Below are 13,391 nucleotides of genomic sequence, written 5' to 3'. Positions count from 1 at the left end.
TGGTTTATTTTTGAAATATCATCTATGTTAGGCCATATCCCATGGCTACTAAAATCCATATCCATATCTGCAATATAGATAGATAGATAGATAGTTAAGAGATATGACAACTAGCCCCAGTCTTCCATACAAATATGCATTAAATACACAGACAAAAAACATTTATATAAACTGCAACCAAATGTTTATTTAGATGTTTATTTACCTTGTAGACTTCTATAGAAATAGATATATAATAACAATATGTATTGCGTCAAGATTAACAGAAGCTGACATTTTCAGTGTCATAATTCTCATTAGGGGTGTATATGGTGAATACCCACTGATTCTGTGCTGCATTTCCCAAAAGAATCATAAGCCTAAGTAGATCATAGAAACCATTAGCACCAGTGGTTCTACGATCTGCTTCTGCTTTTGGAAAATGCAGCCCTGGTCAACAGGCTATAGAAAACAGACTATGAAAAGTGTGACTGGGTGCTACATGTAAATAACTGTATGATGTACAGCATTACTTCCTCATATATTGATACTGTATGTTGCAAAGCATTATGATTGATTGTGATATATTGAATATATTGGAACTATGATATCGGAGCAATAAAAGATATACAAAGCATATAATCAATGAAGTTTAAGTGTTTTGCTGGTTTAGTTCCTCAATGGCTTGGTCACAAGAAGTGTAGTTTAGACTTCTGTTGACCTCTCTCTTCCCCTCGCCTCACAACATAAAGGTGCACATAAGAACACAGATCCAAAAACACATCTGACACACACGCACACACAGACACAATCTTTCATACACATACGTCAGCACTGTACATTCCTCATATTATTGCTGCCTTCTGAGCAGAAAATACTGTATTTATTTCCCCCTAATCAGCAAGACTTTTATTTGACATAGACCATTAAAACAAGTAAAGCCGCATATGAGTTCTTATAACATCTCTAGGTATATAATAACACTTTTTGCATATTTGTATACTTTCATGATCATTAAAGTTCTTCTTTCTCCATATTCTCTCTGTAAACCACAATAACAGTTCCAGTGCCTTCTTTTGTTAAAAACAACAGAAAAAAACTAAACAAACCACATAAAAAAAAAAAAAAAAACTGTTCACTCTGAGACTCACATGCAGACTCTAGACTGTTTGCTACCTGTCACGAACAATCTAACTCTGGAGAAAAAGAATGCAATTACAGCTAGATTAGGAGAACCACAAGAGATTTGAATGTATTTTAGATGTTCTTTAAACAGTGTTAGGATAGTGGGCCTCATTTGAAATGTCGTCTATAATTTAGAAACCTTCCTGATAGGTCTAAGGAGGAACATATGGAACATTTTGTCAACCACAAACAATGTTGTTTCCTTTGGGTAGGCTTACAAAAGACAACTCTGTACACGCACAGTGCACAGTGCAGTCTTTCTGGGTGCTTCCAAATAGCATGAGACTAACCAACCTAGCTCCTTGGTTCCCTCAAACTTTACTCAAATTTACACAGTTCGTTATTCAGTACAGCAATCCTCCAGTTCTCATTGAGCATGTTTTACGTGTAGCAGCATTATTACTTTTTTTTTTTTTTTTTTTTTTTGCTTTAATTTTTATATTGTCACAATCAAAAAGTGTTTGTCTTCAGCAAACGAAGATGGACCAGGCATTCTCCTTTCTTAGGCCCACCTGACACCACCATAAGATTAGGTCACCATGCTCGTTGTAATGGTGGGAACAGTGGTGGACTGGTTCAGGGTCTTTTTTTTCTTGTTGCCCCCTTTGCCACTTTCCTTGGAATCTTGTCCGCGGTTCTTGCCATTTTTTTCTCCACGGTTTTGTGGATTCTTCCTATTTTCTCCTGAATAAAAGAAAGCCCAAGATGTATTATTGTCTTGTTTTTAAGTAAAAAATGACATAAATATAAGTATGCAAATATACTTGAAACAAAACCATACATATTTTTTCACAAGATTTATACTTCTGACACCTTTTTCTTTTTTTTATTGTTTTACCACAAATACCACATTTTATGAAATGTATATATTTTTAATTTAATAACTTAATTTAATATATACAATTATTCTTTAATACATGTATTTTGGTATTTCAAGTTTATTACATATATAATAGTAAAACGTAGCTAAAAAATGTTTAATGTAAAGGATTGATAAAAATATATATTTTTTCTAAAGCTGTGAACATTTAAGCATATATACAACTGTACAAAAATGTATGCATAAACGTTATGATTATAAATGCTTATTCAGTCATGCTGAACTGTAGTATTGTCCAATAATCAGCATTGAAAAACGGGCTGGTTTGTTTCCCATCAACCTCACTTGCACTACTACAAGGGGGAGTCGGGGCCTCCAGACTGACTGATATTTGTTATGAAGTTAGTGTTGTGATTCTCAGTGTTCCCTGGAAACCAAAGTCAACACTCATTTTGTGCTGGAGAGCATTCACTCTGCACTTGATAACATAAGCCACACACACAGCCGCTCTGTGGCTCCTGAAATTGGCTCTCTGCTCATCTCAAGGCCCTGATATTATACCACAAACTGTTGCATTTGTTTCTACATAAAATGCATAATTAAAATTAGAATGAAAATGACCCAAACAAATATTTGTTTAATAAAACCTTTGATTGTTAGTAAGTTATTTAAAAAGCAGTTTCACTTTACAGATTTTTGATTTGAAATGGCATCATCGTAAACACTTTCTTTGGCAAACATTAAAGAGTTTAACAACTCTTCTTTAGCAAACATTAAAGAGTTGAAGGGACTCGAATGTAATAACAAGCAATAATTAGCATTCCCTTAGTTTATTTAACAGATCTACCAAGGCCTGTAAAGCACAAACAGCAGTTCAGTCTGCAATATATAAAGCCTATATATGTCAGAGATATATATGATGTTATTTGCAATTGTTACATTGAAGTGTCAACATCTAAATATTTCTGCAATATTACAAGAGAAAGTGTTCTGTTTTACTGTTTTTCCGCTTCAGGAACTGTTCAGGATTATTTTTGGGAGGGCTTTTGCTTCTACACAACAGATCAGTAAACAGTATGTTAATATTATAATGATATGTTACTTGACACAATATGGCCAAATATTTAGTTAGTTTTGCTCCACTAACGAAAATGGTTTCAAACAAAGCCACAGTAGAGCCGCTGCGCATTTCAGAGTAACACACAGTAGTGGTGTTTTGTTTATAAATGAGTAACTGTTTTTGAGCAAATTGGTTGAGCGAATAAGTCAATGACTCGTTTAGGAAGACACTTGCTTATTTTGTTCCTAAACAAATCAGAAGCATGTTTTGAACAAGTCGACTGGATGAATGATTCAGTGACTAACTCATAAAGACATTTGTATGTTTTGTACAACAATGAATCCGTATGATTTGAACAAATCAGCTAAATGAATGATTCAACGACTCACTCGTTGACTAAATCCCCTTATGAAGGGCAATTTGGAGTGAGAACAATCATGGCTGCCATACTGAAAGGTCGTTCCAAACCAAAGTGCTCAAAACTGGCAAATTTAAAAGGCCCTTCGGAATGAAAGACTTTGCTTCCATGATTCTTTGCACAGGTTTAATTGTGCGATGGCGCCTCCTTTATTGGCTTGGCAAAATGACGCAAACTGCCTTCCAAACAAATGAGGGGAATTTCAAAGGGATTAGGGTCCAAGAAACTGGGATGAGCTCTTCAGAATGGAACGCAGTGAGTCACTTGTTTGCTTCCTGACTGAATCAGTGTTTTGAACAAATCATTTGAATTAATGATTGACTGACTCACTTATCACTCATAAATTCACTTGCTGTTAGCATCCCAGATTCATCCAGTCAGATCAGAGGACCAGAGAAAAATGTTGTATGTATTGTATAAAAGCATAATATCAAAGTCTTATCAATGAGAAGATTTCTGAAGATTACCATAAATCATACAAAAGAACTGATTAGTATTCGTTCTTTTGAGAACAGCAATCCTGTTCATGTGAAGAATTCAGAGGCCTTGAGTTTACAAAATGCCTCTCGGGTGTCAATCACAAATTTTCACCGAGGTGAAATGAAAAAAAAAACACATGGAAGGAAATGGAGCCTTAAACTTTGGATCCACAGGCCCGGCTGCAGGATGAAATGACTTAGGGGGTAATGTGAAATTGTTAAGGGGGCTTAACTGTATTATACCATCAATGATTAATACACACTGAGATCTCGCTTTGCAACGACAGATTTTTAAATACAGCGCTCCCTAAAACAGTCCATATGCAACTGCAGGTAACCAGAGACTAGCAAATTTGAAACAGTGTAATGATGATTTTTCAAGAGGACAGTTATTTTAGAACGTTCCCCTTTAATGTTTCCATGGCAACGCATCATATTTGTCACGTGAAACACCGCAGCCACAATAATAACACTGTATAACAGATGTAGGCTATCCTTCATTTAGTTTTTCCTTTTTTATTCGAAATATTCACAAACTTACTTACCATGTCATCAACTATCCTATATTCCGATTCTCAAATATGTGTAAGTGAGTGTGTTTGGTCGTTTAAAAATCTTTATAACAATAGAGTAAACTTTATAGGTAGCCTACTTCAACTGTGTTTATCCAACCCATATGAAAAACACACGTCGGCAAATTATATATGGATAGATTGTATTTGCTGCTTTCACACACTCCAAATGGAGGCTTTTGTTTTACCAGTGCTTATGTGTAGCCTATTTAAATGTATGAAATCTAAAATAAACATTATGAGGTTGAAAACACTGCATAGTTGTGATTATAACAGCGTTGAGCTCGTCCGTATCTGGCACAGCGCCAACCAACGCGAAAGACGTTTGAATCTGGCAGTAATGTCACGAGTCACAACACTGAACATTCTAATTCCCATGGGGATAAGGTTAAATTATTATTTAACTCAAAAGGTTGAACATTTTATTTTTAACTCTGAATACAAAAATGAAACAGAGGAGGCACAAGTGGATCCACATGGAGACTTGTTAGCTTTGATAAAGCAGTTAAGAGTACTTGGGGAGGATCCATTTATTTATGACAGCAATAATTACAGCGCCGCTCAATCCAACCTAAACACCATCGCCTGACAAAGGCAATCAAGCATTTAGCGTATTCAGGTTTCATGCAAAGACATTTATTAAGCTACAGGAAAGAGAAGAGAAAGTGTTTGGGGGGAGGGGGGCTTGGCAAAATCAACACAAAGCGTGAGATCTGTAGACCAGTAAATCACCGCTGTTATACAAGCTCTGCCCCCTGTGATTTTTACTGCAGCACTGTCAGCCAATTCCTGCAGATGCATTCACAGCCTTGCTAATTTAGCAAGAGGTGCAAATTTACACACTGAGAAAAAAAGAGGGCAATAGGGTCATGCAACCCATAACCTATGAGTTTTTTGAGGCGCCGGAGTAATTTTTTTGCCCTAAGAAGTAAGATCTGCTTTGCTTTTCAGGGAAAAAACATGTTTTGACTCGAGCCAGCACATAACTGATCCTATCTTACATGGTTTTGGGAAAGCTTGATATTATGAGACTGAGCTACAAACAAATGACTTTACATGTGTCCAGGACTATTAGTTCACCATAGCGCGCTCTCTCTCTCTCTCTCTCTCTCTCTCTCTCTCTATCCAAAAGCTTTTCCGACAAGTAGACTCTCTAAGTTTAGAAATTTGGCAGGCGACACAGCACTTTTATGGGGCAGTTTATAATATTTCACTGTTAATTATTCTTATGGACCCCAGGTGGAAATTCTTTCCACAAATACGGGCGTCATGCAGAGCAAATTTGCCTCTCATTTCTCAAACGGCACCTGACAAAGCAAAAGAATGGAGCTTAATTAATTCTCCTGAACGAAGGACAGTGAGCATTTGATCTAATGAGGCTGTTCGCACAGAATAATATGTAATTTCCAGGAAAGCACTGTGTTCTCAGTGTGAATACAACTGAGAGCTCTAGAAAGTATAATCAGGTGTTTACAGTATTTTAAGAAATACTCAAAATGTGATATTACAATTAGCTTACGATTAACCTTGTAACTTCATAAACTGACAAAAATTTGAATTTGGTGTCCACATACATGATTACATTAAAGAAGATCTCTGGTTTGAAAAAAGACTATGAGTGAAAGCCATCAAAATTACACAAACACTTTTGATTAGGATTGATTTCAGAATTGGCAATGACACTGAAAGTTCTGCTGCAAGTTATTCAGTTGTAAATTTCATGAAACAGAAATGAAAATAATGCTTAAAGGTCCTTGCTTAGTTCTCAAATCTTGTTCACCAGCAGACATCAAAACTTTTTTCAACAAATAAAGGTTCCAAAAATAATAAAAATAAATAAACAGACATTCTTGTATGCATGCAAATTATAATAACTATGTATCATACTTTTATGTGCTTTTTAAGATTAACAGTTTATGGTCATCTTTTTAATCAGGTTTAGAGCAGCACAAAGTTTTTATTTTGGGCAAATGATTCCTTGCATATTACTTCTGGATTCATTCTGCATGTGTTCCTGTAGCTCAAGTGGTAGAGCATTGCGTTATCAAGCGGAAGGTTGACGGCCCGATTCCCGGGGAATACATGATAGCTTGAATAAAATTGATAGCCTGAATGCACTGTAAGTCACTTTGGATAAGAGCGTTTGCTAAATGCGTATATTTAAATTTAAATTTAATTTTGCATACTTTAAGAGCCTTTTTTATTTTTATGGCTCTTTTAATGGCAACAAAGTATACTGAATTTTTTTTTTTTTTAATTCAGCTTAACTTGAATAATAAAAAGTTACTTAAACTATTAACTATATTATAATGAATAGTATTATCAATAGACAATCAAAAATATAATACTGAATTAATTTTTTTTTTGAAAGTATGCTCCCCAAGGCTAAAGTTATATGATATATCTTAAACTGTAATTTATTACTGCTATGGGAAAGCTGAAAGCGGTCGTTCTACTTAATTTATTTACTTGTTTATTTGGAAACCTTGAAATGTTTTAATTGTTGATGAATAGAAAGCTCAGAATAACAGCATTTATTTTAAATAGATTTATATATATATATATATATATATATATATATATATATATATATATATATATATATATATATATATATATATATATATACAATGTAAAAGTCTTTAGTGTAACTTGTTATTTTAATGAATCTTTGCTGAGTAAAAGTAACATTTCTTTCAAAAGAAATAAAAATCGAATTGACCCGAAACTTTTGAATGGTGTAACCAATGAGCTGAGACTTCTTATTTGGGCCATTAAAAGCTTTTTTTTTTTTCATGCAAACTGAGAATGGTAGAGAGAAACAACATATTCAGACTTTTACAAGGTCCACTACAGGTCCACTAACGTTCTTTACCTGCTCAAGAGCCCAAAAAGAAACATTAACCTCAATTTCCAGTAAGTTAAAGCAACAAACAAAAAGTGGCCCTCAGATCCGCAGCAAGCAAAGAAAAGATTACAAACCAGCTGGGCTTCTGTGTATTTACTGGGAACAATCAAGAAGTTATTTACACCGTATTATGTCAAAAACCATAAATAAACTAAATCAAATTAGTTCCAGGAGACTATTTACATGTTTTCCAGAGTGGGCAAAAAAAGATAAATGATCAATAAATCAACAAATCTGTAATTTGCACGTATATTGAAGTTGGATAACAGATTTCACACATTTTATTCAGCACAAGTATTTTCCCATCCATCTACTTTCCAATATTTCTGTACATTTATTCTTTCTTTGAATTACCTTTGCAAGGGATCTTTTTCTGCACGGTACATCTTTGGTTCTGTGTCTCTGGGACGCAGCCCGAGGGCGGAGCAGCCCCTGTGGAAGTGCCAGGATTTGGAAGCTGTAAGGGCTCCCTGGTACGGCTCTGGTTACCCTTTTTAAAGCCACATGTTTTGTTCTTCTTCATGCAAGGGCCCCATGGACTCCATTCACTTAGATCACATTGGACTGCAACACAGACAAAGAAAAAACAACAACAGAATAACCAATGTTTTACACTCTAAAAAATTATTCAGGAGACCTGTTACCACAACTTAAATAAATGCGTGGTTGCAAGTTAAAAATTCTAATTTAACCATTTATTTAAATCTTTTAACCTTTGTTTATTTTGTTGCGTTCAGTTGACATAATAATGTTGATCATTACATTACCTTAATATCGTGTGTAATTTAAACTCAAATTTCTGTGTTAATTGAATTTGTTTAAAAATTAAGTTGCAGTAGCTCAATAAAATGTCTTGTTAACTTTGGAATTCTTAACTTCTGGAAAAGTAGAGTAAATGTTGACAATAAGTCATTCTATGTGTTTTTTAGTAAAGGGGAAAAAACTATTGGTGTTTAATGCTGTTGTGTTTGACATTTGAAAGAGTTTCTGTTATGTTGAAGTTTTTGTGGTTACCATTGTGCCGAAGAGTAGACCACAGGTAAACAAACTGTACATTGACTCAATGATTCAGACAAATAATATCTTACTTGTTCATTAAATATGCATGCTAAATAAATAACATTTAGCATGTGCTATGGAATTATGTGGATTTGAACTGAAGCCCACAAATCCTTTAGTACTTTAGAGTAATCAGCTTAAAAATATGTGCTTATGTTACAATTTATTATTAAGTTCTTTTATCCCAATATAGTTTTTTGGTTTAACACAATTTCTTTAGAAGCTTTCATAACTTCTTTTAGTGTGTAGAATGAATGACGGGGGCTCTGAAGAAAAATTGAAGAAACTTCATTAGGAAACCCCAAATAATTCACAGCGGAGTTTCAGACTGCAAATATCCAGCATCACTCAAATTTTCCAATTACATTTAGCTAAAAAGCAGAGCATTTGTTATGAGATAGGCTCAAGGTAATGACAAGCTGTCAGGCTGTAGACTTTTAATTGCATTGAACAGTTTCAAGTGTTTTTCAAGTCTTTCCTAAGTATCCGATTTTTTCAGTTTAGGAAGGTCAAAGGGAACTCATCTCTGCCAAAAACAATCACAGACTGAAAAATGCACATAACAAAGGGGTGGACTGACCCATTGATACAGATGAGGCATCATAAGCTTTGTGAAAAATGTCACATTGGAAGTCACGGCTCTTCATTTAAATGCCAAACAGCCTGGAGGAACCAGCGCCGCCATTGCGTGCAATGCTATTAGTGATGTGTTTGCTTGCTTCTGACAGAAATATTTTCAAAAGAAATCACTAAAAACCCTTATCATCCAACAGGCCTTGTGCCAACGTTCCTCTCAACAGCGATTGAGAAACCACAGGAAAAAAGGAAAACAGAATTTGGAGAAATGCAAAACAAGGTCTTCAAGAACTTTTATCATTTCATCAGTATACAACCATATCAATATAGAAGTCATTCTTTGACAGAAATACCATGTGCCCAAAACATCTGATGACATACACTAAACAAAAAAATCTTATATACTGGATATATACAATATAAAACCAGATTAGATAAAATATAATATTATTACTTTCAGAATAAATAAATGGTAAAGTTCTATTTTTATTTTACATTCACAATTTGTTTTTCATTCTTACAAATTTTGTCAAGCATGCAGTAACAGCATAACATACCCATGATTAAGTATGAAGAAGAAAACTGCTGTTCAGGTTTGCTGGCAAAATGTTTACAATATTTACAAATCAGTTTTAAATGGCATAGACACTCATTTTTCTGACTGAAAAAGACACATAACCAATAAATACTTATGAAATGCTGTTGTACAACATACTAGAACTGAATCAACCTTATATAAGTTCTCTGTCAACGAAAGTTTGTAAACCCCTGGTGTGTGCAGCGCACTCACCTACACACTCCATGGTACCGTTGACGGTGAATCCTTCAGGACAGCTGGTGAAACACCGCCCTCTGTGTGAGTACAGCCCCTCCTTACATTTTGTGCAAAAGTTTCGGCTAAAACAAGCCTCACAGTTTTCTATTTTACATTCTGTAATAAAGAAAGACAATAACAGTTACATATTGATTTTATCAAGACAATTTTTTTATAATTCTGCTTATTTTGTCGTTGAACAAGTGGACCACCGTCTGGTGACTTATATATGGCTTCCTCACACCTCTGTCTCATTAAAAGCCTGCTGTCTTTGATCAAACATACAAACTGCCACAAATTGGAGGAAATTGTGGATTTTGGCAGAATGAAAACCAGACTCCTACCAAATGAAACAGAATTCACTTCCCAACCCATAACCCTTTCACAATTTTCATCATTATCTCATTCTGATAAACAAGGGATCTAGTTCTTAAATGTCCATCTCAGTCTTTTCCTTTGGTGCTTTAAAACCCGAAATAATTTTCAGTTAGGTCCAAAAGTCTAAAACCTGATTATCGTGTCATCCAGAATGATCTAAGACTATTCAAAGTACTTCAGTTGAAGCATGAGTAAGTGTTCCTCTTTTTAAAGAGCCAGTAAGATGAAAATTCTAAGCTTCCTATCACTGTTTATAAGTCCTGTACATTAGGTTTAAATCCATCCAAGGTTAAAAAACATTGTCATTTTGTCAAAATATCATTTTAAAATTACCTCAATTCTCAAATGTGTTCTGATTGGTCAACTAACATGCAAGCAGATTGGATTGGTTGTTCGCACACACCTCCACGGTAAACTATGCGTTAGCTTCTGTTTGGGGTGAATTATGTCTTATTCCTTTCACCGCGAAGCAAACAGTAAAATAAAAAACTTGAACAGTCTCGCTGCTTTTTCTTCTGTGTGTGCGTATTCAAGCCGCGCGCTTCAGTTTGAATCTGAATAGCGCGTTCAGCGCGGGGGCGTGGTCACATATAACGAAGGGAGACATGAAAAACAGACATCGCGTTGTTTTCATATGGATTACTTTATCGCAGAATATCTGTTAGCAGCACTTGTCTCTTCGTTGAGTATTCACGGAGTTACACTTCATTTTAATGACGTGTTTGTACATGACGATCAGTGCAGACAGGCTGCAGACAGCACACATACTGATAAGACGCTCGGGAGAAAACAGACACATAACTTCATAATCATACTTCGCGTTGTGATTCGGAAATGCTAGTTGTTCTAAATAAAGTTGGTAATGAACCATCTTTTATGGCCAAACGCTTTGAAAATCCCGCTGTACTCACCGAGATTAGAAAAGCAGTCATCAGTGAAATGTTGTGAACACAACAAAAGGGATTTGTTGTACTGCTCTGGTATTGTGGTAAAAATTAATTTTAGCCATTGGTTCCTCTGATCTTCATTCGTTGGCAGTGAAAATAAAACAAACTTGCCTTTACAATTAAAAACACACTGTCTCCTCGACATGATGCTATCACACCAACCAGAGCGTCTGTGTGTGTGTGTGTGTTTGTGTGTGTGTGTGGTGGGGGTGGGGGGGGGCAGGTCAGAGTTCCGTTTCTCTCAAGACGGTAGGTGGAGATTATTATGCAAAGTGTTCCTAGTGATGTACATAGAGATGGGCAAAAGATTTGAAATCTATAACGACTCTTTTCAGCGATTCAGAGTCGACTCCTTACTTTAGAAGCCAATAACTTTATAAATCGTGCACTTTTTGGTTTAATTTTTTTTTATTTGCACATTGTTTACACTGATGGACAGCTACATCATACACTGTAATACAGGTCATTTTTGATTTCCCATCTGTGTGGCTCTTTAAGTCATATTTCACAGATATCTCAGATTTCGCTAAGTCCTGGCCAAAAGCAGAAGAGGACCTAACAGTATACTTGATCTGTGTTTTTTGTTATAACCTCTGCTCTCAATTACTACTTTAAATGCCTGACAACTAAATTAGTAATGTTTGGAGCAAATTCTTTTGCACTCAGGCATTTACAAATGTACCCTTAATGCAAGACAAATGTTGTTAACAAGACATCATGGGGATCTGGAGACAAAACAAATGCACGCAGCTAATTGAATAATTGCAATGGGGCAGCCACTCTGAGGGCTAAAAGAAAGGAAGCGTTCGCATGCACAGCCATCTTCAAAACAAGAACACTCAAAATGAAAAAAAAAAAATGAAAAAAAACGAACACGTCAAGGAGAAATGTTGACAATAACGTCTTGTGACGTACGAAGCAATTTGGAGTCGACACCTGTGGATACTACGTATTTGGGTCTCAATGTGTTGGTCATAAAATACTTAAACTAACAAGCGGACAGCTGCATGTGGTATTTCAAAGCAAGTGTAAAGTATACAGTCAAGAAATGATGAATTAAAGGCTCCAGAGGGTTGTGAAATAAAAACTGCTCGGCTAATTTCTCACTTCCCTTGATGCTAACATTTAAATTTAAGGTTATCTAGAATGAAAGTTTAAATCAGAACCATCTGAGAGGTATTAGGTGGAGTGATGCAAGAGTGTATCTTGGTAACAAAAGTATTTTCTTCCTATAACAAAATATAATGACTCCAAGCTGTAGTTCACACTAATTGGCTTTCAAAACATGCTTGAAAAGAGAGCAGGACGTTCAATTTACAACTGGAAAAGCTCTGGTAGGTTGAAGTTAGAAAAGACTTAAATAAAGCTATAATTTCCTCCCAAAACAGGAGTAAAGAGGTACCACTGATCAATTTACGAGAGGTATTTCCTTGGTTATCCACAGTGATCCTCTGCTTTGCCTTTATCACAGTAAAAGTTTTCACGCACATGATGGGAACAGGACGCAGAGTCTCTGGCTGAAACCTAGAGAGAGCACTATTTAATCAAAGAGGATGATTAAAGGTAAATCTTCGTTATGCATTTTGTGCTGGGTCTGCGTAGAAAGGGATGAACTAACATGAACTCTGCATAATTAACAGAGACTTCCTAGAAGAAACAGACTAACAGCCACCTATTATAGATGTTTTGCTTTGCATTACATCCCCCAGCCCTGTTTTTCACCCACAGAGTAAGAGAAAACAGATCACTGGATCAGCATTTGAATGTGGTGAATAATGTGATTGCATTTGTGCCATCTTTCCAATGACTTTAAACACTGTGTAACTGACGTCAAAGCCTTGTAGATGAGCTAAGGAAGGTCATTTTATGACGCTGTGCTGTTCAGACAATTCACCTTGATTTTTCAGGAAGGGAGCAGGGTAAGATGTCACTTCCTGTTAATTTAAGAAACTGCACATTTTTGTCATGTGATAACATACAGCTACTGATTTTTATGCAAATACATCTAAATAATAGATACATATTGAAAACATTTATATTGTGTAAAACTGCAATTGAAAACTGTTCTATTTTCATTTAATACGGTATGTAATTTATCGTCAACCTTCACCATCACATGATCCTTCAGAAATCATTTTAATGTGCATCTTTCCTCATTATCTCCTACTTATTTACAGTTTTGAAACTAGGAAAATA

General features: G+C 35.4%; 1 protein-coding gene across 1 annotated transcript in view; it reads right to left on the bottom strand.

Annotated features, from left to right (window-relative positions):
- Positions 1-184: 184 nt before the first annotated feature.
- LOC128030528 (R-spondin-1-like) overlaps positions 185-13,391 on the bottom strand; it is a 17,261-nt gene continuing 4,054 nt past the window's right edge. The window contains exons 3-5 of the mRNA XM_052618231.1: positions 9,847-9,987; positions 7,776-7,985; positions 185-1,848 (exon numbers count right to left, since the gene is read on the bottom strand). Of these exons, the coding sequence (XP_052474191.1) occupies positions 1,694-1,848; positions 7,776-7,985; positions 9,847-9,987 (506 nt within the window). The 3' untranslated portion in view covers positions 185-1,693. The remainder of the gene's footprint in view (positions 1,849-7,775; positions 7,986-9,846; positions 9,988-13,391) is intronic.

This window comes from Carassius gibelio, chromosome A16, assembly GCF_023724105.1.
Source record: "Carassius gibelio isolate Cgi1373 ecotype wild population from Czech Republic chromosome A16, carGib1.2-hapl.c, whole genome shotgun sequence".
In the NCBI taxonomy this organism is placed as follows: domain Eukaryota; kingdom Metazoa; phylum Chordata; class Actinopteri; order Cypriniformes; family Cyprinidae; genus Carassius; species Carassius gibelio.
Note: the sequence above shows the minus strand (reverse complement) of the source record. Positions and strands in the feature narration are given on the sequence as shown.